This window comes from Gymnodraco acuticeps, unplaced genomic scaffold (genome assembly GCF_902827175.1).
Source record: "Gymnodraco acuticeps unplaced genomic scaffold, fGymAcu1.1, whole genome shotgun sequence".
NCBI classification, from domain to species: Eukaryota; Metazoa; Chordata; class Actinopteri; order Perciformes; family Bathydraconidae; genus Gymnodraco; species Gymnodraco acuticeps.
This window is the reverse complement of record NW_022990042.1, coordinates 6,790,216-6,816,614: the sequence shown is the minus strand read 5'-3', so window position 1 is coordinate 6,816,614 and position 26,399 is coordinate 6,790,216. Positions and strand designations below refer to the sequence as shown.

Here is a 26,399-nt window from a genome sequence, read left to right as displayed (position 1 = left end):
AAGATCTACACTGTTTCATTATTAACCCTATTAGCAATGAGATAGAACGCGCTGCTTCATTGCAAAGCAGTTTAATTTAACCCCGTAGTGACTTGGGGAAGAATACAAATTCCGCCTATACAGCAAATGCTTTTTACGCATCTCCATCCCTGCCTCTCTGTGTCTCTAACACTCGTGACGATGCCTAAATCCCACTCCCCCGTCCCCCCACCCCCCCAGCCTTGATCCAGCCTTCCATCTCTCTCTGGCCTTTTCCCTTAAGCCCTCTTGAGTATGAGTGCCTGTGTGATGGACTCCCCCTTAAGCGGATGCAGATTTTATTCAGGCTATTTTCAAAACCACTGCCTGCGCTTTAGCCAAGTAGACATTTTTTTAATGACTCCCCTAACCCGACGCCTTCCACCGCCGCCAACACGAGAGACATTACGCCTCAGATAAGACGCGGTTGAGTCTCACGCGCTTTATTTTTGTATTCCCACTCCCATCCCCTCCCCTCTCCGGCCCACAGGTAGACTCCAATCCTTTTCATTCCTCTCTGTCCCTTCCTCTCTTTCATTTAACATTTATCTGTCCACCTCTTCTTTTAGATCATCCCCCATCCCTCTCATCCCCATGCAGCATGTTGTCAATTTAAGCTCATTTTCTGCACTTTTAAACCTGTATTAAACTCCACCCTGCATAATTAACACTCACCACCTGTCATTTCACTTCATTTCCAACTAATCCCCTCGCCAGTGTCACACTGTTCATCTCTCTCTGGCAGCGGCCGGGCAAATTGTTCAAATAAAAACCCCTCTGAGTTTGTCACGTGGGAATGAGCGCAGGCCGATATGAATTAGGTTAGAATGAAACATGTCTATGAAGTAGTGTTCAAATATCGATCTGCTCTCTCCATGGCACAATTATGGCCAGCTCAACGGGGAGCGCCTACATTAGTGAGACATGAAACACCGAGCTTAAGCGCCCATGTTGTTTCCTCACCGCCCGCTCCAATGGCTTTACCTGTGCGAACAAAGGACAGACCCGTGGCACACTCTATTTTCATCCAATGTGTGATTTTATCAGCGACGCCCCCGGTGCTTTTTTGAGCCTTTTTATGAACCGAATGAGCTTGGAACCTCTCTTGGTCACTTACCTTTTCTTTTCACCAGCCTTCAACTCCCCCACCCCCCCCCCCCCCCTTTCCATCTACCGCTTTTTCTTTTCCCAGTCCATCACAGGTGGAAATGATGTATGACTCGTGTTGCCAGCTGCTCTACTGTGTGAGCTGCAAGCTGATAATGACTAAGTCTAGCCTATACTTTGCCAGCATCACAGCCTCTTTGTCACTCTCCTCCTGAGCGCTCCCTGTGTGTGACAAGTGTGTATGAGCGAGAGTGAGGCTGGAGCTTGTGTGTGTTTGTGTGTGTGTGTGTGATTGTGTAAGAGAGAGACTATGGCAGGAAGTGCTGCGCCGGCGTAGGCGTTCCCCCGATTCGATATACAATGGCACAGATCAATAGAAACAGCAGTCTTGTAAATAACTTTCCTAATTTGCCGTCTTCTCATTAGCAACATTCCTGTTTATGTTCGAGTCGTCTTCGCCTAAGCCTTCTGCTGCTGTCAGTCCCAGATGGTAGGCATGGTAGTCACACAACATAAACTGGCATTTAGTGTTGATTCATTGGCACATGCTGTCCCTTTCCACTGGGCAGACCCCTGCAGGGGCCAAGGGGGCGTTTGCATAGTCATTGTGTGACTTATTACTGTCATGTGAACTATGTGATAAATTGCTCACATTGAGCCAAAATATGTTTCCTTCCTTTTTTTGGACAGCTACTGATCATGGAATCGTGCTGCAGGGATTTAGCCATACCAACACCAGTAACATTGGTGTTGGGTGAAGGCCTGGCCTGCTGTCTGTGTTTTCTAATTCATCACAAAGGTGTTGTATGGAGATGACGTCAGAGCTCAGTACAGGTTATTCCACACCGAACCGGAAAAATCATTTGTTCATGGAGCTTGTTTTGTGTGCACAAAGCATTGTCATGTTTAAACAGGAAATGGACAAAAACACACTGTCGCCACAAAGTTGAAGCACACATCTGTGAACATTATTGTATGATAATGAAGCAACATATTCTGCTCATTTTGAAATGATTTTGCAGCAGTGTCAAGCATTACACAAGTTAAAGATGTTAAAAAGATACAATAAGATACAAATATAATCAAAAATAATTCCTAGAGTATCTGAATACTACACAATAAAACAACATATTGAATGAAAGCAGTATAGTCGATTATGCATTAGAAATGTGCAAATTGTTCTGGGTGATGGAAAAGGAGACACTTTACAAGCTATGGGGCAGAAAGTTCATTGTAGTAATCTTTGTACCTAAAACTTCATTTGAATCACCATATCCTTATTTTTTATAGAAAGTCGATGGAAGAAGTCACACAACCCTGCTTTGTAGAAATTGCATACATTATACTTCCTGTTTCGCCACTTATGTTTTGGCGGGAAACCTACCCGGATTATGTAACATGTTTTCTAATGTAGGAAGTGTAATAATATACTCTCTATAGGCTTTATGTTTTGTCCAAAACATGTTAAAGTTCAAATGACGTGTATTAGTAAGTCTTTTATGAATTGCAAAATATCTTAGTGGCATTTAAATGATTTGCACTTCAGTTTGCATCAAAGTGAAGGATGTGTTTTTGTGATCACTCAGGAACTAAAACCCACTCATCCAATGATATGAATGAAGGAATTTGATAGTGACTTGAATAGAGAATAATAAATGAAAGATAAGAACATATTCACAGAGAGTAATAAGGACAAATTACCTTAAGGATGTCAGAGGAGGTGAATAATGAGTAAAACAACTAGCAGCACTATTCTATACAATAACATTAGTCTGTAAGTGAAGTGAATCCCGCCGTTACTACATTACACTTCAGGCGCTGTGAAACACGCTGGGTAGCATCCTGTGTAACAACTTGGGTCAATGACAGAGGCGGGAAAAGGAGGAGGAGGAAGCAGTTGTTCACCAGGAGGTAAATGAAGTAAAGCACAAAAGAAGAAGTGGGTAAAGAGCATCCTGGAGAGCAGCATATGGTAACGGCCCCCGATCCATGGCCCTTTAGAGCCATGAGGCCAGCAGTGAGCCTAATGTCACTCTCACTGCTTGCAATGTGTGCAGAGATGCTGTGGCGCTAGCTAGCAGCTAACCAGCGAGCATATTTAACAATGAAAATCAAATCCCATTCAAATATCAGTGGTGTATTTGTGTAATTTGTGCTGTTATGTAATCTCTAATGAGAAAACAAGTAATCTCTATTACAGCCCCAATAAACAAATTTAATTCATGTAGTATTTTTTTAAAGAGGAGCATTTCTCTCCGACAATAAAACCGCATTTAATAAAGACCAGTCAGGTAAACACGGAGATCATAGCAGGGAAACAGCATTATTACAGTGGGCAGCTTATTAAAGAACGGCTATTAGATTCACTGGGGTTTCTTCTTGATCTAGAGGGAATGTGTGCTAATCCCCTCAAATCCATCTTGGCTGTTTGTATTTCTACAGAGTTGTCCATGCAAATATACTCGTATTACCGCAGCAACAACATGCTGGTTCTTGGTTTGATAACTGTTATTTCACTTGTGATGTGACAGGGTTACTGATTTTCTGACTGATATTTACAGCCATGGTGTTACATGTTTAATATTTCATCAAGAAAGCCTTTCATCTTATCCTGTTTGGTATGAAATACTTATCTCACAGATGGATGTCCTTATTGCCACGGTGACCCTTTGTCTCATCAGTGGGAATTCACAGTGTTGTTCAGTACTTGTTGGTAATTGCAAGGTGCCTTACAGTATGCAGGGCATTTTAAAACCCAAAGGCTGTAGTTTACTTTCCCTGTGATATTTTTCAAAGTGGTCATTTAACTGTTAACCTTTATAAGAAAAACACCCAATAAGGTGATTATATTTGTATGACTAGTGACCTCTAAGGTCATGTTAATGGCTCCGCGTTGTTGTATAGCTGCAGAAACGGTCTACACTGGTGTTGAGGAGGCTGTGTGTGAGCAGCAGCTTACATTCTTTGGCACTGCATTCACACTGGGAGCAGGTCACCTGATTGTTAGCAGCACTTAGAGCCCACAGCTGCTGAAGGAGTGCAATTCAAGCAGGAGAAAGAAGAGTTGGCAAGTGTAAACACATGTTTTCGGTAATGGGTACGTTTTTTAAACATGTGTAATGTGAGTTAAATGTGAACACATAAGTAAAACATGAGTCAAATGTGATTCAAACACATGAGTAAAAACACGAGTATAAACATAATTAAAATGGAAAAGGTGAGGTAACACGTGAATGTGTGTAAGATCTGAGTAACACATAGGAAAAGTGAGAGTAAAACGTAATCAATATGTGAGTAACATTTGAGTATCAGTATAACATGTTAAAGACGTGTAGTATGTGAGTAACACCTAGGTTAATATGAGAAAAACATGAAAAACATTTGTGTAACACGTGAAACGCTTAATGCATGAATAAAACAAAAGCAATGCATTAGTAAAACACAAAAAAACATAATTTCCACATGAATAAAACAAGAGTAAAACGTTATAAAAAACAAACAACCTAGATATTAAGTAAAGATTAGTAGAGAAGGTTTAAAGAGTAAACACATGTGTAGACATGAGTAAAAGTATAGGCAAAACATGAATAAATGGTGAGGTTACATGAAACACATGAGTAACACGAGAGGAAACATATACGTAAAACATGGGAAAAACGTTTAATACGTGAGTCTCAAGTAAAATACAAAGTAAACGTGAGTCACACATGATTAAAACATGTGAAAAGAACCTGTGGCATAAATGAGCTACACATAAGTAAAGAAAGAATACAATGTAAGTAAAACATCAGCGCAACTTAATCATGGCTAAAACTCAAACGCGATTAAATTAGAGTTATTAAGGGGTTGAAATAACACGAGTAAGTTAAACGTTAGTAAGTTGTGAGTAAAACATCCGTAAAACAAGTGTGAACCAAATAATGCAAGTCATAACTCAGGTAAAACATCAATAGAACATCAGTGAAACACAAGCCTTTATATAGAAGCGGCATTGATTGGACCAGAGGCCTATCTGTTCCCACAGATCCTGTGCAGACAAGCCTTCAGGGAATCATCGGGCAGACTTTGACACTGAATACCTCTGCTGCTGTTTGCACCCTGTTTCCTTGTTTAACCATGACAATGATTGTTCCCTGACCTTCACCCAGCAGCTCCAATCGGTTCTGCTGCCACCACAGAGAACATTTGTATTGACTCCCCTGTGTGTTCCAATGCATCCCAGTGTCACATTAGTGATGTGTCGGTCGCGAACGAGCCGGCTCTTTGTGAACGACGGGAGCCGGCCCGCGCCCGCGAACGAGCCGGTTTTTTTTTTGTTTGCGGAGGGATCTAGATCGGCATGAAGGCACGTAATGTGCACATTATCCCGCTTATTACATGGCCACATTCTCAACAAATTAACGACATGACTCCCAATATTAATTGAAATGCTTTTATGGATTTAGAAAATGATTTTATTGATTTATTGAGTTGTATGTATTTAAATTGACATGCATCCGCTAAGAAAAATAGTCCGTTGTTACTGTTTGAACTAACGTAGCAACGGCAGGAACTGCTTCGAGAGTGTTTTTGAGGAGCTTTTTGATTACAGATTTGAAATCATCGTTGCTTGCTTTAAAAGTAGCACAATTCATTATGTCAAACCTTGGAAAGTATCTAGATATCCCTGCCCTAATGCCAAAGTAACTGGCAACTGAATATGTGTCGCCGTTTGATGTCTATGTCTGGACCGCTGCGTAAAAAGGAGGGTTTCTGCCCCATTACTTCTCTTCTTACTTCAATAAGAATAAAACACGGAGGAGGGAGATCTCTTTTTCTCCCCCTCTTCTGACAGCCCAGCAGCTGATCTCAGAGCACGCTGCCCTCTCCTGCAGGGGGTCAGCTGCAGCTCACAGAATCATACTTTATATAGATATGGCCCTACAATATATTGTTCAAATATAGCATGATAGGTCCACTTTAAGTAATACAAGACAGAATGATGATGATGATCTCCGCGCTACAGCTGCTCCGTGCAGGTGACATGTAATATCCAAGGATTAGAGTCGAGACGGTTGGATACTGCTGTTTTGAGCATTGCAATATATTTATTTTCACCATGTTATTTATTTATGATTATCCTTAGGCTCAGCAAAGATTTGATGTCAGCTGTTGCTGTCTTTTTTTCTATAGCTAATAGTTACTGAAATAGAGCCCTGCTGTTTTGTCAGGGCCTTTTCTTTAAATATAATTTTAAAATGTCGATACAGTAGCCCCTTTTTTTAAATAGTTTTTATAGGTGTTGCTATCTGTTTTGTGTAGCGTGGTTCGACAAGCAAGTCAGTGCATTCATTGGGTGGTATCAGAGAGTTACACGGGTCTGTAAATGCAATGAAAACATTTGGCCACAGCAAATCATTTATATTAAACATGTCATTTTTACTTTTGAATACTTCAGTACAAAGGTTGTATTGAATAATGTAAGTGATATATGTGTACACATATAATTAGTCAAAACAGGGCTACATTTGATTTAATTAAAAGGTATAATATGTGGTAAACTGAAGAGCCGTTTGGGAGCCGAAAGAGCCGGCTCTTCTTGGTGAGCCGAGCCAAATGATCCGGCTCACCAAGAAGAGCCGGAATTCCCATCACTATGTCACATCCTCGGTAATTCTTCGGGGAATTTAAGCAACCTGGGGGAAGTTAACACTCTACAAGTTTAGCTGTTTCCAATATTTAAGACTCAATGTAAGAAAACATCAAAATAAGGAATTCAACGTTTTTCACAATTTTAAAATGCCTACGGGGGAAAAAAATGTCCACGTAAATTGAATGAATAGAGCAAAAAATTATAATAAATATATGGTAACTTATTTGTACGTGTTAGAGAGATTGGCATGGCATCAGAGGAAAGCAACATTAGCATTATTAAAATCCTGCGACTTTTAACATTCCAAGTATAGGAAATATGATACAATTAAATAATTTTAATCCTAATCTTTTTGTGTGCCTGAGAAGTTGCCATGGCATGGGGCAGACACAGCTTTGTTTCCAGTATGATTGAAATTCTGCGTCTTTGGTAAAAGGAAATATGTGTTCTGAAAGACGCTGACAAATGTTAACAGTGTGAAAGGAAACTGCTGGGGAAATAGAGAAGCACTTCACCAAAATTCAAACCTGTCCGGAAACAATTATTTCCAAAATTCATGTCATCAATGTCATCTTCAATTATTTGAAAAAGAAAAAAGAAAAGTCATACAAGGGGAAATGAAAGAAAGCTGCATTCTCGCTGGACCTTTTTTCTCTGCTTGCCACATCTACACCAGGTCTCACATCTCACGTCTTTTTATTTTTAATTATTTTAATTATGTATTTATTTTTATTATTAATGTATTATACACATTTGCATAAATCAATTATTGACCTTCAGATTTTCTGTTCTGTAATTCTTTATACTGTATAAAATTATGGTAATGAAAGTCAAGCTATTTAGAATATGAAAATGTGTCACATGACCTGTTTGTCCTCAGGTAGATAACTTGTTAGAGTTATAAAAAAAACCTGTGTGCTTTAAAAAAAAAATGGTATCAAGACTTGAAAAAGACGACAATCAAACACCCCATGTGATAACCGCCGCCGCTATGATGTGTGAACTGTTATCCCGTTTCTCAAAGTGAAATAACCTCACATTTGGTGTCGCTGTGATGTTGTCAGATTTACAGCTGACGGTGTGCCGGCCTCAGATACTGCTCTGCCGAAGTGCTGGCTATCTTTTATTCTGTCAGCCCAATTTGTTTGTGCGATGTTTTTCACCGCTCGCATTTACAGGTCTATCTGATTCCCTTAGCTTTAGCTGCGCCGATAACAGCTCTGTTTGAATGAGCCTGTCTGTTCTGTCTGTGCGTGCCAAATAGTGATATCTCACCCTTTCCCTCGCTCAATTTCTATCTTTCCTACCACACTTAGTCTTGTCAGTGCAGCTGGTGGACTATATGTGTGTGTCAGATTGAAATAAAGTGCTCGGTGAAATTAGGTACATTGTATGCAGCGATGCACAGATGTACTCCATATTTTCATCAGATAAATGCATCGGGTGAATCATAAAAGACGTGTAGCATACTGTACTGTGTGTCTCAGTGTACTGTAAACTGCAGCGCCAGCACTGTGAGAATGTGCTGCTTTAATGTGCCCCGCACTAAAAGTAAAACCTGCATGTTTAAACATGACGGCAGCGCACATGAAAGAGCCCTTTACCTTGATTAATTCTTGTTAGCTGGACGGAGGAATGGACTAAAAAAAGTAGACGCCGTTAGCTCATGTCATGGAGTTCAAATGTTCAAATGTTTTCAAAGGCGTAGAGAGAGCAGTTTGCTTACCTGTCATCTTTGCTTCACTTTAATCTCCTCTGTTCCTTCTGTTTTTATTAAATCCTTTTAATTAAGTTATTTTTTTACAGCAGGTTTTTCTGGCCATATTTACCAGCCTTTTAATAACACCACAATGTGAAGGCGTTCAAGCGTTGCCTTTTCTCTTTTCTTTTATCTCCCTCCTTCATCCTCTGTTCTGTTCAATTAAATGCCTTGTTATCTGAAAATTGCAAATATTGGCTCAGCGCAGGTAGGGGAACAGCAATGTGGAAACAGTTTAAAAGACAACAAATAAATGATTAATGTTTACATAAAGTATATCGGAGCTATTGAACACGGCTAATATGTTCCGTCATGTTTATCTCACAGGCATGTGGTCCTTCTCTGTTTCTGAACTGGCCATCGCGGGCGCTGAGATCGGACGCATCTCGGCAACGGACGCCGACCTCGGTGAGAACGCCAAGCTGGAGTACACCATCCTGGAGGGGGAGACGGGGGAGACGTTCAACATCACCGGAGTGAACCAAGAGGCGGTCATCACGCTCAACAAGGTGAGACGACAGAGAACAGGAGAGAAGGGTCATGTACAGAAAGGTTTTTAAAGGTAAAAGTAAAAAAGGTGGAGGAGTGAAGAAGAAGAGCAGATGATGATGAGGAGGGGAGTTGATGACTCAGGTAATGAGGGCAGAGGAATTGTGCTCTGCCTGTGAGTCAAAGCATAGCAAACAAAACATGTTGTCTAAGCCCATTAACCTGGAATTACCCGGATATACACAAAGACACCGGATAAGCCTATAAGATCGGAAATGATCCACCCCCTCAGGAGTCTCTTTAGTGAGGATTTTTAAACAGGTGATTTATATTCATCTCACCTTTTCTCTTTTTCCGACTCCCGTCAGATGAGAGCGGTTTGATGGTTTTCTGACAAACTGATTTCCCGCTCGATTCACTGTTAACCAGCCTCCTCCTTTTTATCAATATTTCCGTCTGTGTACAGTGGACATAATGAAGCGTCTTCCTGAACTCAATCCAAGCATGACGTGCCCAGATGCAAATGTTTGCGGCAGCTTAGTTGGGTGTGGTTTGAAGCGAGAGTGTTTGGACCAGCCGAGATGACTGCTTTCCTTATTCAGAAGGTTTTTCCCCTGCGGAGCGTTTGCATGCACTGAAGGATGAAGGAGACGCTGCCTTCCCATCCTGAGTTCAAATGGCTAATAGTTCCCTTTAGTGTAATAGTATTTCAATTTCAAACGTTCCCTAAGCTGCCTGTCGTCTCCAATAATCACATTCATCTGAAGATGTGTGTGCACAGTGGGGAGGTGAATGGGGGGGGGCTGACACCCACTCATTACCAGTATGACTAATAAGAGTTCATACCTGTATGTCTACCGAGAACGCCCTCACTTGTAATGTCGACTTAATGGGGAGAGGGGCCCAGTGTGTGGGAGGCATGTCTGAGATATGATGCTTTCATTTCTAATGAGCCTTACACAAGTGACTCACACACTTCAATGAAAAATACATGTGTGTGTCTAATAATGCTGTCGGAAACTTCTTCCATCAATGGATGTCAGTCAGTAAGTGCTTAAACAGTATGCGCTAGTCATATGAGCTACACAGGGTGTTATATGCATTATAATGCAAGAGTAGAGAGTGTGTTGATACACTTGTTTGCTTGTCAGAACATGTAAAAAGAGTAGCCATGGAACTATATGAATATTTGATGTCAATATTATCATGCAAGTAACTATTTTATCCCAATAATCATCAAAAATATGGTTTACTTTTTTAAATGTAATTAAAATATGCAAGAAACAATTGCTTTTCCGTGGGTTCCCGGATGTATAATCTGAATATTTTTCAAACTGAATTTGGCCTTTGAGATTAATCTTCTTGACTTTATTAAGGAATGAAGCTGTTGGCAAATGCAATTAGGGCAACAAGCAGGCTAATTTAGGAAGTATTTTTCACAAAAAGAAAGACGTGAAACTAACACATCTTAAATATCTGTCATTTTGCCAACATCTTATAAGACAGAATTTTGTGATACCAGAAATAAAAGATTTAAAAAAGGACATAACAATAGTGAGTGAGCGATGTATGGCTTAAGGGATTGATGGATGGAGGCGTGAAGGGATGTGGGTGAGGATGAAGACATGAGGGAATGTAGGAATGAGGGGTGTTGGGTATGAAGGGATGTTTGAGAGGATGAAGGGGTGAGGGTAGGCACATTCAAATAAACCAGACACCAGGGTTGTGTTTTTTCTATTGCTGGTTTTTGTCCAACTCAGAGTCCAAAACGTTACCAAATTGGATATATAGTATAATAAACAGAGAAAAATGGCAAATCCTTGCATTTGAGACACTTGCATCACATTTCTCCTTCATGTCCGTGGCTCAGTCAGTAGGGGCTTGGACTGTGAGCCGTAGGGTCGCCGGTTCAAGTCCCCGAACAGACCTAAATATGGAGTGTGGACTGCTACTTGGAGAGGTCCCAGTTCATCTCCTGGGCCCTGCCTTGGTGCCCTTGAGCAAGGCACCGGACAACCCCCTTCCCCCCCCACTCCCATTGCTCCCCGGGTGCTGTAAAATAGCTGCCCACTGCTCCGAGTACTAGACTCCTGGTACTAGGATGGAGAGGCCAAATTTCACTGTGTGTGCTGTGCTGTGTGCTCTGCATGTGTGACCATTAAAGAGGGATTTCATCCCTCCGATTCTATGAATGACTTAACTGATTGTGATTAACAAAGATTCCCTCCAGAGATGTATTGTAAATGCTGCTGCGGCCGAGGAGGACGATTGGCCCGTCAAGGCTTACGAGCCCGCGGACGGGGGCCGAGTGTCCCTGGGGCCAAGTGCCGGGCAGGAGTCGGATGACTCTTACTCCGCTTCCCTCCACGGTTCACCGTTCGGTTCTCCCCTCCCTCCCGGACGGGGGAGACAGAGTCGGAGCAGGGTACCAGCTTGGCGGCCGAACATGCTTTCCCCTTCTCCGTCACCACAGCGCTACCGGTGATAGGTGGCATCCTAGGGGAACTGCCGGAGGTCATACGCAAGGCGGCCGCCTGCAGAGATCTCCCCGTTCCCCTAGCTCAGGAGAGGTGTGCTCCGGACGACATGACCGGAGTTTTTTCGCGGGTGCAGACGGTCAGGAGTGACCCGATCTGGCCACGCTTCCCGGCCATCAGGAGGTTCCAGGAGGGGGCGGCGGCGAACCCGAGGACCCTGAAGGCTCCGGTGGCCACATATGTTCCCCTCACCAAGGTGGAGGGGTTCACCGATGCTGGTTTCCCAGTCACCCCTTCTCTGGAGCCGAGCCTGACGGCGTTTTTTTGGGTACGACAGGCCAACATAATCGCCGGACGGCACCCTACGTTGAGCGCCCCCAGAGACCAGTATGTCGCCCGCCAGGCCGACCGGGTGCACCAATGTGCCTTTCAGGCGTCGGCGAATAACATCGCGCTGCTCTCCAACTCGGTGGTGACGCTGGTAGAGCGGTCCACCACCTTGGCTGCTGACGAGGCAGAGGAGATTAGCAAGGCGGCCAGCACGGCGCTCACTCTGTGCGCGTCTGTCGCTGTCTTCCAGGCGAGGATTTCCGCGTGGGTGACACAGATCCAGCGCCACCTCTGGCTGCAGCAGGTGTCTGTTACGGAGACAGCCAGAAAAGTGCTACTGGACTCTCCAATCAGCCCGGACGACTGTTAGCCCGCCCATGGCAGTTCCACGCCATGGTGGAGTCCATGAAGACGGCCGCGGAACAGGCGGACGACATTCGCCAGCATGTCAGTTGGCTCCAGCCTGCTGATCGTCCACAGCGGCACACTCCTACACACGGTCAATAATAAAAGCCATAATAAATGTGGACAGCACTGCACACACCTCCATTCATCCCCTGAGCGTGTACACGCCTCATGATGAGAGCCGGAGTGAAACGCAGCGTGTGGAGGCTCCCTAGCGTGGCTCGTCGCCATGACGACCACAGAACATCTCGAGCATGTGCGCCCGCTCTCAGAGTGTTTCTCAGAGTGAGCGCTCATCCATCTGATGGACAGATGGATGAGCAGGCTGATCAGCAGAGAGTACACCCTGCAGTTCGCCTCTCCCCCCCCCACAGTTCAATGGGATACAGGAAACACTCCTGTCATCCCAGGAATAGTGTCTTGCGCTCCATTCAGAGCTGCTGGAACTCCTGTTGAAAGAGGATATTTCCAGGGTTCCTCAAAGGGAGGAAAATCAGGGGTTTTTACTCCCGTTATTTTTCTAATCCCGAAAAAGACTGGGGGAATGAGACAACCTCAATCTGTCAGTATTCCACATGCTGACGTTCAAACAGGTGCTGGAATGTGTTCACCAGGACGACTGGTTCACTTCCACCTGAAGGATGCATACTTCCACGTACCCATCATCCCGAAACACAGGAAATTCCTGCGTTTCTCATTGCAGGGAATATCAGACCAGTCAATCGTCTGCCGTTCGGATATTTCCTGGCTCCTCGCATTTTTGTGTAGAGAAGGCTGGAGCCACTACAGAGGAGGGATGAGAGGGTGGTTTCCTCTGGACGACCTGCTATTTGCTGGCTCGCTCCAGGGAGGAAGTCGCTTTACAGACGGTACATCTCGTATCGCATCTGTCAAAGCCTGGGTTTCATAATGAATTGGAAGAAAAGCTGTTCTCTTCCCTCTCAGACAATAGTTTATCTGGGAGTGGAATTAAACTCAGCCAGCAGAGCGCGTGTCACAACCCGCATAGCCCTCTCCGTGATGCAGCTGCTCGGCGTTGGCGTCAGCTGGTCACGTGGTGATCCCCTTGGGTCTCTTCCAACAGGGGGACACTCCAGAGGTGGTTCATTCGCTGCAGAAACCTGCTGTTTTTAACCTATTGGTTTATAAACTGCAGAGCTCGCGGCATTCCTCTGTCCCAGATATGCCTCCTACACACGGTCATAATAAACCCACGAGCACCGTTATAACGCCTCGTGTGGACAGCACTGCACACACCACTACTCCCCTGGGCGTGTACGCGCCTCATGATGAGAGACGGAGTGAAATGCAGCGTGGAGGCTCCCTCGCAGCCCTTTCGCCTCACGGGCAGCGGCGGCGCGGGCGATGGCGTGGCTCGTCACCATGACGGGCCACGCCATCACTACAAGTGTTTCAGTGCTGCGCGGGTGCGCAGGGGATTACCCAATAGCGATAGCCTTAGAGGGCGAAGCCATATATACGAAATAGAACCCTTCCGAGAGCACCATTCTGTTTTTTTAAACCAATCATCTCTGAGAGGGGCGTGGCCAGCAGGAGCTCGTTTGCATTTAAAGCTACGGACAGAGGGGCTCGTAGAGCGCAGCAGCCGTTTTATGCGAGGAGTACGGAGACTCAGACCTGTGTCACACCCACTGGCATCTCAGTGGGATTTGGCTTTGGTGTTACGCGCACTAAGCAAAGCCCAATTTGAACCTTTGGATCAGGTTCCCCTTAAACTGCCAAAGTAGTATTACTTTTGGTTCTATCAGCGAAAAGGGTGAGTGATTTGTCTGCTCTCCCTGTGGCTCTGTCATGTCTCCGGCAGTTCAGCTGTTTTACGCCCTAACCCGGCTTCATGCCTAAGGTCATCACAAGCTCTTTTAGGTCAAGAGTGATCACCCTGGATGGCTTCTTTCCCCCTCCTCACAGGTCGGAGGAAGAAGCCGCGTCTCATCTCTTCTGTCCTGCTATGTGGCGTGCACGGCTGCCTTGCGCCATTCTGTTTGTGCACTATAGAGAGCGCTCGATAGGGCAGCCTCTGTCTGCACAACAGCTGTCACACTGGCTGTGTGAGGCTGTGTCACAGGCATATGTCTCCTCTGGGGTGGAGCCCCCGGAGGACATTAATGCGCACTCCACCAGAGGAATGTCCTCCTCCACGGCTTTGCACGGAGGAATGTCAGTGGAAGACATTTGCACTGCTGCATCTTGGTCTTCCCCCTGTTCATTTATTCAATTGTATTTGAGGGATGTCTCCCATTCCTCTCTGACATACCCTGTACAGAGTGTCTTGTCAGAGTGAGTGACGTCAGGGATCCAGCTGTGCGCTCTCCATGTCTGCACGCAGAGAGCTGCTGTTCCCCCAAAGTATGACCTTCGTCTCTACTTTTTCACAGCGGCAGGTATGTATTGTTCCCAGCCTTCGTCTCCTCATGGAAAATATTCATGTTATGCTATATTCCAGGGACTGTGATGCACTACTCGCATGGCGCAATAGGCATGTGTTATTATTTGAGTAGGTGTGTCTGTGCTTCTAGTACCGGGTGGATCCAGTGGGGCGCAGACTACATCTTGCTTCGCCCTTAACACAATAGCGATAGCCTATACGAAATATAACTGAAGTTACCTACTGTAACTCCAGCTTCTATGAGTATAGGCGTAGCCCTCTAAGTTCTGGGCCCCACTGGCTCCACGAATAGCTGAAGAAAATTTGTTTGTGTGGGAGCAGATTGTCGGGCCACCTTGCGGGTGGGCGTGGACTACAAGTGTTTCAGTGCTGCGCGGGAGCTCAGGGGATTACCCAATAGCTACGCCAATACTCATAGAAACTGGAGTTACAATAGGTAACTTCAGATTCAGGTTATAAGGTGGCGGGTGTTACCTTGGTTGGTTATTGGCTAATGGTTGCACAACCTAAAAAAACATTGTGACATTATAAAGTGGCTAAAATCTGACAGGTTTTGATATAAATGGATCAGGACAAAAAGAGAGGGAATCTTTTTTACTGAAACTTTCTGAATCACTTAACACAGAGGGGCCACTTTTTATGTATAAAAGACATGAAAAAGTGGATATTGCATAATAGGTGACCTTTAAAACTCAATAGTTGATCAACTTAAGATTTTTTCATCACCAAATGTTGCCTTTCTATTGAATTGATAGTCAGTCATAGTGTCTTATAGACATTGCACAATATTGCACAATACTGCGACTTCAGCGGCTTAATTTGCCTAATCCTCCCTCAGGGACTTATTCCAGTGTGAGCACGATCTGCTCTTTAGTTCATGAGAACTAAAGAGTTCTGATGAACTAAGTACTGGGAACTAAAAGTACTACGGCAAAGTACTTGTTGTGAAAGCGCCTATTGTTTCAGAGAATAGAGCAAATCTGCAGAAAGAAATAACAGTGATTTGGCAAAATGTCCATTTGTATTCAGAAGACCATGTACTAAAGCTATGATTTTGGGGTCTTTTTACCGGTGAGCGTCTGCGTGAGAAAATATTTGTGTGAGTCGGGTAGCTCTGCATATAGAGAGAGTGTTTGAATTCATCACGGTGTCAGTTCTCAGCCTTGGGTTTGTAGGATTCGTTCAAAACAATCTGCACCTGGAGGTGGTGCGTAAAGCAGAAATCCCAATCCTTTGAAGAGAAGAAGCAGAGAAGACAGGGAGAGGACTGGATATGGTGCACGGAGAAAGAAATAGAAGGAAAGTGACCCAAGAAAGAGGAGAAAAGAGAAGGGATGGAGAAGATGGAAGCACTGAGGGAGGAGAGTTCAAATGAGGTCCCGCAGAGCCAGTGACAGCCGAGAGTGCAACAAGAGAGAAAGAGTATTGAAGGAATGAGAAAGAGAGCTGCAGAGACAGCAAGAGCTGCGAAATCAGTGACAGCCTTAGAGAGAAATTAGCACAGCGAGAGACTGAGAGGCACAGAGAGGTAGAAATACCCATCTACTAAGAAAAGCAGGTGAAGAAATAATCATAAAAATGAGAGCTCAAATTAAGAGAAACTTGGAGGGATGCAGCATGGCAACAACAAGACGGAGCCAAGATCTAAGCGCGGGGTGGTAAGAGAGAGAAGAAAAAAGAACATGCTGTGTCGATCAATTCAACATGCGCTGGGAGACCGGCAGAAAATTACATGTAAACAAATACAGTAAACACCTCCAACCCACAGTACTCCTCCCACTGGATTCATCCACAGCGATCTCAGAGAATGAAACACATTCTACAATTCGTTTTTCAAAATGGAATCCTTCATGCGTTTTTGTGTTGTTTTAATCCCTCCACAAAAGCTCCAAGACAGGCAGAGACATAGACTAGAACAGCTATGCTATAGGTAAAATGTTCATTAATGCTGATGACTCATATCGTCATACGTTACATGTGGATACATAATAAATGTATGAAAGCTTAGTGGAACATATACCGAGTCATTTACAGATACGTTAAGGCAGATGTAGCATAAGGAGTATTAGCATTTTAAGTCAAATAGATTGTGCAACACGGGACTCTTTAACCACAGAAAACAATTCTTGAATAGTTTAGTTTTAAAGGTGGGATAGGTAAGTTTGAGAAACCGGCTCGAGATACACTTTTTGTTATATTCCATGGAATGCTCTTAACATCCCGATAGCAATGAATATCTTAAGTGCTTTGACAAAAAATCCATAACAACATTTCATCTGTGGAAGCCGTGGCGCTGTAAAAGGCACGACCAATCATTTTAGCCGGCCTGGCTAAAATAACTGGATGGCCTACCTGCCTGTCAGCCTTCCATCTGTGCACAAACTTCTCTCGTGCCCTCATTGGTCATGTGCGTGTTTGTGTGTGTTGGAGGAGGGGCTCTGTAAAGAAGTAGCAGATGTCTTCCAGCTGTGTATTTTCAAATTCTAGCCACTCGAGCTGGTTTCTCCAAAATTACCTACCCCACCTTTAAGGTAGGGACACACCAAGCTGACACCAAAGAACTGACACAGACGGACCCGACTGTTGTGTCGCCTCGCATCTCCTGCGTCTTGGCCATGTGTTGCACTGAAACACACCGCAAAGACTTTAGCCGACGGCCAAGTAGCCCGCGCATGCGTGAGTGGCAATAACTCTCCTTACCAGCAGGCGGCGGTAGTGTGTATTCGTCATTCAAAAGAGTCAACAACCGGAAGACAGACCGAGAGAAGAAGAACAGACAGCGTGATATAAACAAACAACAAATAGCGTGTGCATTCCATTTTCACTCTCTTCCATCGAAAACAAGTTTAATGCGGTACTGGCGGTATCAGCCCCAGTATATAATGTAATTTAAATCAGCTCCTCCTTTACCAGCTGCAACATTGAGGTGATGAGCACATTAATCCATCAATAATTATAATACAATAATATATATATTATTCTGTTATTGTTATATTTACCACTGTAAATGAATGAAATAATGTTTTTGTAAATGAAAGAAGCAAGAAACACTTAAAATGTGTCATTCAGAGATGAAAATGAAAAAGAATAGCCGTCTGTGTGTGCCTCCTTAAATCGTTTGTTTACGTCCCTCACTTCCGTTTCGCTTCACATGCACTGATTCGCTAGCTGAACAGCCAATCAGAGGGATTTATTTGACCGACAGCCTTTGGCCGATTACCTACCGATTCAACATGTAGAATCGGTAGGTTTTCGGCCAAAAAGGTGTTGGCACGGCCAAAAAGACACGACGGTGCAGGACACACCAATCTGAGTAGGGCGACAGGACGCTCATCGTCGGCCTGACATCCATCGATGGACAAAATCGGCTTGGTGTGTCCGGGGCTTAAAAGGGATTTCTTTAGAAAGGACCATGTCACAACAATCTGATATTTAACGATTTAATGAGTTGGAATATATAGATGTGGAGAGGGTGATGAAGGTGGATGACAAATTACGTCTGTTGCTGGTCTAGGAGGATAAGTTGAAGTCGAGGCAGTGGGAGACTCAGGGTTGCGGTACCGTCTCAGGCCAATTTCTGTTCGAGCTGATCATGGGACCCCCAGAAGGTCCATAGAGTGCGACATTTAGAAAATATTCTCAAGTTGAATAGAGGGAATACACAGACTGGTATAGAGGATGGAAGGGATCGATGGGTTCAGGGAATTGGGTGAGGATGAGGGGAAGTAGGGCTGAAGGGATTGATGGGTGTAGGGGTTAAGGGTTGAGGATGAAGGGATCAGGGGAGTGAGGGATGTAGGGCTGAACGGGTTGATGAGTGTAGCGTGAAGGGTTGTAAGGGGAAGAAGGGATGAGGGTAGTGAGGGATAAAAGTATGTAGGGATCGATCGGTTTAGGGAATTGGGTAAGGATGAGGGGATGTAGGGCTGAAGGGATTGATGGGTCAAGAGTAGAAGGGATGTGGGTGAGGATGTAGGAATGAAAGGTTGGTCGGGTGAAGGCATGAAAGAATGTGGGTGAAGATGGTGTAGTGGTTAAGGGATATGGTTGAGGATGAAGGGATCAAGGGAGTGAGGGTTGAAGGGGTTGATGAGTAGAGTGGGAATGGTTGTGAGGGGATGTAGGGATGAAGGGATCGATAGGTTCAGGGAATTGGGTGAGGATGAGGGGATTTAGGGCTGAATGGATTGATGGGTGGAGAGTAGAATGGATGTCGGGGAGGATTAAGGAATGAGGTGAGTTAGGCATGTAGGGATGAAAGGTTGGCCGGGTGAAGGCATAACATGATGTGGGTGAGGATGAAGGGATAAGGGGAGTGAGGGATGTAGGGCTGAAATGATTGATGAGTGGAGCGTGAATGGTTGTGAGGGGATGTAGGGTTGAAGGGATTTGGTTGAGGATGAGGATAGTGAGGGATAAAAGGATGTACGGCTGAAGGGATTGATGGGTGCAGAGTAGAATGGATGTGAGTGAGGATGAAGGAATGAGGTGAGTGAAGAATGTAGGGATGAAAGGTTGGTCGGTTGAAAGTATGAAAAGATGTGGTTGAGGATGAAGGGATTGATGGCAGGGTTTCCATTAGCCGGTAATTACCAGTTTTTAGCTGGTAAAATGTAATAAAAACCGGTAAATTCAAAACCTGCCGGTCAAAATGTCCGACGCTCCTATCGATTGGCCGCCGATCATTATCGGCCGATATTCACTCTTAATAGTTTGATCTGTGCTCTCTATAAAGGCCGACCAGGAGAGCTGGATCTGATCGATATGGACATAAACGCGAATGAAGTGTAACAGGACGCGAGAGAGAGATCAGATCAGCTGCTGCATAATCACCTGAAGCCCCGCCCACTGTTTAGTGAGTTGCATGAGAAACTGACGGGCTGTCAGGGGAGAGAGGGAGGGAGAGAGGAAAAGAGAGGATCCGTTTCTCCCGTGTTATTATTCAAAGTTAATTTAAACTTTTGAATAATGTACTTCATCTACTACAAGTAGTTTATTTGAATGTAATAATTATGTTGTTTGTTGTTTGCGGAATCATTTATTGAAAAATGAATCTGAATTTTTCCGATCTGTTACGATTATAAACTGAAGCAATATAAAAATGACTCCCATTAACTGAGTTTTAAACATCAGCATATCCGGTCCTAATCCGGTAATTACCCGCTAACGGAAACTCTGCTACACAATTCTTTTTATTATTATTGAAACATGACCGGTAAGTTTCAAATTTGTCCGGTAAAATAAATTCTGTCCGGACATTTGACCGGCGAGAAAAAATCCTAGCGGAAACCCTGATTGATGGGTGTAGGGGTTAACCGTTAGAGCCAATAGAATCGAGGGGAAGTTCCTACAATCCATCTAAACATTACCCATTGGTGAATGAGTGATGCGTTGCCAGAATGCCCCGGAACCGGAAGCTGCGATAACTCTGGTGGCTATCGTAGCAGCTAATAAGAAAACTCCGAAGTTGACATAAAAATGGAAGGATGGATTATCAGTAATCATTTCAAAGTGACACAGTTGTTCTGGGAATGTCTTTGTTGAGCCTGAGACCTGAAAAACAGGCTCAGGGCTTAACAGGTTAAGGGTTGTGGTTGAGGATGAAGGGATCAGCGGGGTGAGGAATGTAGGGCTGAAGGGGTTGATGAGTGGAACGTGAATGGTTGTTAGGGGATGTAGGGATGAAGGGATTTGGGTGAGGATGAAGGGATGAGTGAGGGATAAAAGGATGTAGTGTTGAAGGGATCCATGGCTAGAAGGGTGAAGGGATACGGGTCAAGATGAAGGGATAAGAGCAGTGATGGATGGAGGGGAAAAGTGATCTAGGGATGAATGGAAGAAGGGGTCAATGGGTAGAGGAATCGGGATAAAGGGATTTGGCTGAAATGTATGAGTAAAGATTACGAAGACGTTAGAATTTGAATTGGAATAGGATTAGAAGTTGTCTTAATTGTGATTTGAGGTGGGGTTGAGACACACTTCATGACCTTCAATCACACCTTAAACTGACGACACTTGTCCCTATAGCCTGTTTTAAATTGAAGTTGTCTGAGGTCCTTACCACCAGCTGCTCTTGCAGTAATAAGTTGCACCTTTCTTACTGTCCCAAATGTGCACAATGTAGTGACTGCTTTTCGTCTTTTGTTTACTTAGTTGTGTTCTCTGTATTTTACATGTCTGTGTTATGTGTAATGTGTAACGTTGCTGCCTTCTTGGCCAGGTCAGCATTGTAAATTAGATTTTATCTCAATGATTTTATCTGGTTAAATAAAGGTTAAATACAATTTTAAAAAAAACTTAATTTAGCCTCCCAGTGAATCCAAGCACAACTAATGAAAAGCATGTAAAATTGGCAAAAACGAATAGAATTAAAAACTAGCAAAGCGTAACATTAGAGTTGAGTTTCCACTCCACAAACAAGCAAAACCAAAATGAATAAATACATTAAATAAATCCAATATTACATAAATAAATAAATACAACTGCCTTTTATTTTTACTTTATGCATGCATGCTATTGTTTAGGGTGTGTTAAAAATGAATATGCCCAGGCGTCCAAAGCAGGCTTTTCGAAAATGTGAAGAATCTTTACAGGGAAAGAGATAATCCGAGTGCCCCCGGAGAAGGAAGGAATTTCTGAGCGGAAAAAATGTGTGTTGCCACAGAGTTGGCCTTGACCTTGCTGGTCATCTAGCTGCTGTGTGCTGAATCTCTTTAACCGTTGATCTGAGATTGCACACACACAGGCACTACGAGATACACAGAATGGAGACACACCTACACAAGCACCATTAAACCACAGAGAGATATATATGCTGTGGCACACATCAATATAACACACTTGACTTTGCGGCTCTGCATTTAAACTGTGGGGAATTAAGGGAAGAGGAGCTGCTCTTTTCGAGACGAGGAAAAGGAATGCTGCGGTGCTCGTCCTCACCTCGGAACGATGTGTCAGATGGGAGGTGGGAGTCTGAGCCGAGCAGGGGGGGGGTTTAACAGCAGATTAGGAAGAAAGAGAGTCAATAGACGGAGAGCTGCGAGGAAGGAGTTAGGAGTTTAAATGGAAGAATATGTGATGACAAGATGGAGGAGAAGGCAGACAGAAAGAATCAGACAGATGAAGACGTGCCTATGAGAGGGCGGGGGGGAGAAAAAAGGGTAAGGCGCAAGAGGGAAGCTGGGTCATTAACAGCCTGCGAGTCAGGGTGCCGAGTGAAGCTGCCTGCTGTTTATCACTGCTTATTTACTGTCAGTCCCGCCGAGACCCCCAGCAATAAAAAGATTTCTCTCCCTCTCACAGTCTCCCTCTATCTCCCCCACCATCCCCACCCTCACCCCCACTTCTCATCATCAGCCGCTGTCTCTCTGCATTTCATTATACTCTCTCTCTCTCTCTCTCTCTCTCTCTCTCTCTCTCTCTCTCTCTCTCTCTCTCTCTCTCTCTCTCTCTCTCTCTCTCTCTCTCTGTCTCACTCTTCCCCTCTGATCTCCCCACACATGTCCAAAGATGCAGGGCTAGGGAAATGCAAACACACACGGACACGTACAGTCTCCACGCTGCATAGCTTCCTCGCCCCGTCCTCGCTCTGGTTTGTGTCTGGAGGCCATGTCAGACCGTGTGTGTTGTTTGTTTTGTGCCTCTGACTCAGGTCTGCCTTATTCCAATTCGCACACACACATTTCAAAATACATACAGACAAACACATCCATACAGATACACAAGTACAGAAAATCCGCCACATAGCAACACACACATTGACTCATCTTCCATGCATTTTAAATTGACGTGTACAGTAGTTGCTCTTTTTCTATGTTATTTTCTTTCTAGTGTATTTTTCCCCCCTTGTGCCCGGTCAGCTCTGTTATTTACATATTGCTGATAATGATTGTACATATTGCCGCTAATAGATTTTTGATACAGCATGTGAGCAAGGCCACAGTGTAAGTAGCAGGTAATTGAAGAATTTGCATAACACTCTCCAGTCCTTAAACAGGGCTCTGCAGCAGTGCCCCCTAATGGCCAGAGGCTCGAATTTATGAAAACTCATGGCTGATGGTTGAGGGAAATCAATTGACTAATCAGAAGCCAATCAGCGGCTACAATGATGGGCAATTAGAAGAAAGGGAAAAAACGCACAAAGTCTGAAGGACGCTGATATTTAAAGAGCAAATCAGACATGTGTTGATTCAATAATAAAGGCTCAGTGTGTTTTGATTGCGAGAAGAAACTTTAAAAGCCAAGTATGACAAAGCCCCGATTCCACAACACCTCATTACACATGTGTACCGAATTTAACAGCATGAATGTAACACAGTCGGATCAGTAGACTCAACACAAGGCATGTCACAACATCATTAACGGTAGTATCCCGATTCAGGAGGTTCCCTTTTGAGGTTGTTTTTTTCTTTCGGGGATGCTGCGAGCTGTGTAAGCCTGCTATTTGTGCGCCTTTCATTCCTCTTACCTGGGGGAGAAGCTCGCTCGCGCATGTTAGTTTGCCGTTATTATTATTTCCACATGCTCTCACTTAAAACGGCTGGCTAATCCTCGGTCACACGCCAGCAGCGCGCCCAGGATTATCTGTGTTTGTTTTCTCACGCGGAGGAGAGATTGCGTTAATCTCCTCAGAAGGGAAAAAAAGCAGAGAGAAAGAGGAAAAGAGAGACCAATTTCTTGCTCGTAAATTGAAAAAAAACAAGGAAGACATGGGACATCTGAGAGTGAAATAAGACAAGAGACAAGTGACAGAGGGAAGGGCGGCAGAGGAAGAACAAAGTCAAAAGGGAGATTTAAAGCGTCTTTGTTCCGTCAACTCTGCCGTGGTGCTTGTTGGCAGAGATGTCCAAAGCTGTGTCTGTCATCAGACAAATGTGATGTATGATCTTGATTTAGAATGCAAAAAATCTAGAAAGAACTCAAGCTGTCAAGGACAGCAGGGTGCTGAGCACACACTCAGATCTGTGGCACACACACATCTTCTCATTTTATATCATGTATTCAAAGTCAGGCAGAGGCGCCACCTCCGGGATTTGAAGCCTCCCCCTGCAGTATTGTACGTTTACTGTAATGCATGCATACATTCACACGCACACACACTTTTTCAATAGAGCGTGCATGCCTATGGGTCGTCCTCCCTGAGAAGAGAGAGATGTATTATGTATCTCTCGTCTACCATGCAGGTTAGCTAATCAATTTCTGCTAACTGTGAAGAATTTTTAATGGAGACATTTGAATTTCAAAAAGGACTCAAGGAGCATTGCAGGACAGGAGAAGGTTATACTTGGAGAGCGTGTGGGTGGCAACATTAACAAAAGATACGAGGGTGTGTTACTCCTCTATGTGCAAGGCTTGCTTGATCACAATAGCACAAAATCAAGTCTGTTAAACACCAGTTAAAAACAGCAAGGTGTTGAATAATGATATGCAGGTAATAGATAAGGAGGCTGTATCTAGTGATGTTTTGGTCTTTGACACATACAGCATATTTAGCATTTAAAAATAGGTAAAAGACATGGAGACGCCCATGGAAACTAATAGTTTGTTTAAATAGTAACTCTTTGTAGCATTGCAGAGTTATTACACCATCTCTCCTGGTCCTGTTTTACAGAGCTGTCAGCACTTTGGACACTGTGGAGTATTAATGATTGAGAACTGAAACTGCAGAATAGCAGTAGACTACAGTAGTAGAACTACTGCCTCTACATCAAGTGAACTAGTTTTGACCGGGGGTGGGGTTGTGTCAGGACTGAGGTCACTGTCCAACTATCAATTTAAGCTGGTGACAAAGACCCTGCTAAAACGTGAGCCATCACTGGATTGTATAGAATATGTTGGAGTAAAAGTACAAAATGTACCTCTGAATTGTATTAGGGTAGAAGTACTAAGTACCATAACATGTAAATACTCAAGTAAAGTACAAGTATCTTAAAATTGTACTTAAGTACAGTACTTGAGTAACTTAGTTACTTCCCAGCTATGGTATTATTAACATTATATCAATATGTCCTTTTATATACAGCAACACATCCCTAGTATCCACTGTTGTATTTCTTGACAGCCAGATGTATGATCTAGGCTCTATAAATGGATGGAACTCATCAGTAAGACAGCGGGAGAGGGAAACGATATGTGTCGGTGATCAGAGGGTAATGAGGGGGATGGTGCATGTCAGGATTCAAACACATTTATGCAAAGGTCCTGTTCGAGCTAAAACGAGGTGTTAAGTTGCTCTTTAAGGTGTTTGTGTGCAAGTTCCAGCAAAGCACTGTGGGTGAAAACATTGGTGAGGAACATTCACATCTGTTCACAGACGTGTAGCAGACAGAAAAAAACATAAAAACAACAGTGGAGTCGCTGTGTGATAAGTGCTTCCTGTGCGAGCCAATGAGCGGGTTTGTCAGAACTGGTCCCAACCGCACACACACAAGGAGGAAAAAGATGGGTGGGGGTTTGGTGATGGAGTGTGTGAGGTGGCGAAGGAGGGGGGGGGGACTGCTGTGATGGAGTGCTGGGTGAGGGGAGGGAGGGGGGGTGATGAGTGTGTGCTCACAGTGTAAGTGACACCTCTCCTCCTCAGACAGATTGTCTCTCTCTCCCTGTAATGGGGTCTCCGTTAGAGATCCCTTTCCCTCCGTCTACTCAACCTAAACCCCTCGTGAACACACACGCTCTCTCATCCCCCAGGACAATTCCTCTTGTTTATTTATCTTTTCTGCAGAGATATGGTCCAAATTGCCCACATTTCGATGTCATTTAACTCGCCCTTTTTGTCTGCGTAATCTTTAATCAATATCCACCACTTTCTAAAACCGCTGATTTTCTGTAACGGTGTTTACGGCTCGGAATAAGAAAATAAATGGAAAAATGAAGATCAGAAAGGAAGTAGAGCGCTCGGGTGAAAGGATTTCAATATTCCCACTGCTGTTGGAATCCTCAGAATGATTATTCCATGTTTGAATCTGACAGAGAATATTTAGCATAGCCAGGGAGCCTATTTATCCTCTGTCCAACATGGTGCTGTGTGCCAATCACACTGAGAGGATTCATATGCACACTTACTTAAGGACACACACTGAGGGAGGATTTCAGGACACCCGGGCTCAAAACAACCACTAGTACTTGCACACAAGCCCACACACCGACACTTCAAACAGGTATTTCTGACCCAGACCGAAACATGTTTCAAAATATAATCAACAGCAGGTGTATTTCAGGGTGAAACCTGATCAGAGGCAATCTATTCGCTTCAGAGGCGTCCCGCTGGCGGGAATGCGGGGGAGAAATCACACAGACACCTCAGACAAATAGGGTTCATAACTTCTCTGTAACTAACAATCTCTGGGGCCTGAGCCTTAATCCCAAATGAAATCTCTTATACCTGTGAAGATGCTCGGATACAATGGAATTTTTAACGCTTCCCAGGTACAGGTCCCTATTGTTATCGTTGAGTTGCCATGGAGATTGAGACGATGTTTTAAACAAGGGTGTTCCTTATGCAGTGAATGGTTCTGTTTTCAATTTCTAAGTAGGAAAGGATATTGCTTATGGCAACTATGTATCGACAATGCCTGAATCCATTCTGTATGTTCACAAAAGCAAGTTTTACTCCCACATGAGGTCTGAAAGAACTCCTACCAACATGTTTGTAACATAGAACAATCTACTCACTACCTGCCAGGTATCTACCAACGCAATTTCAAGAGTGTTGCCAACACCACACAATGCTCAACGTAAATATCCCTAACACCCCATGCTTCCATCCATCTGTGCTGC

At 44.0% G+C, this 26,399-nt stretch overlaps 1 protein-coding gene across 3 annotated transcripts in view; it reads left to right on the top strand.

The window, feature by feature from the left end:
- LOC117545475 overlaps positions 1–26,399 on the top strand; it is a 186,147-nt gene that overhangs the window by 130,166 nt on the left and 29,582 nt on the right. For all 3 annotated transcript variants that reach the window (XM_034215259.1, XM_034215261.1, XM_034215260.1), the window contains exon 6: positions 8,844–9,025. In XM_034215259.1, coding sequence (XP_034071150.1) covers positions 8,844–9,025 — 182 coding nt within the window. The remainder of the gene's footprint in view (positions 1–8,843; positions 9,026–26,399) is intronic.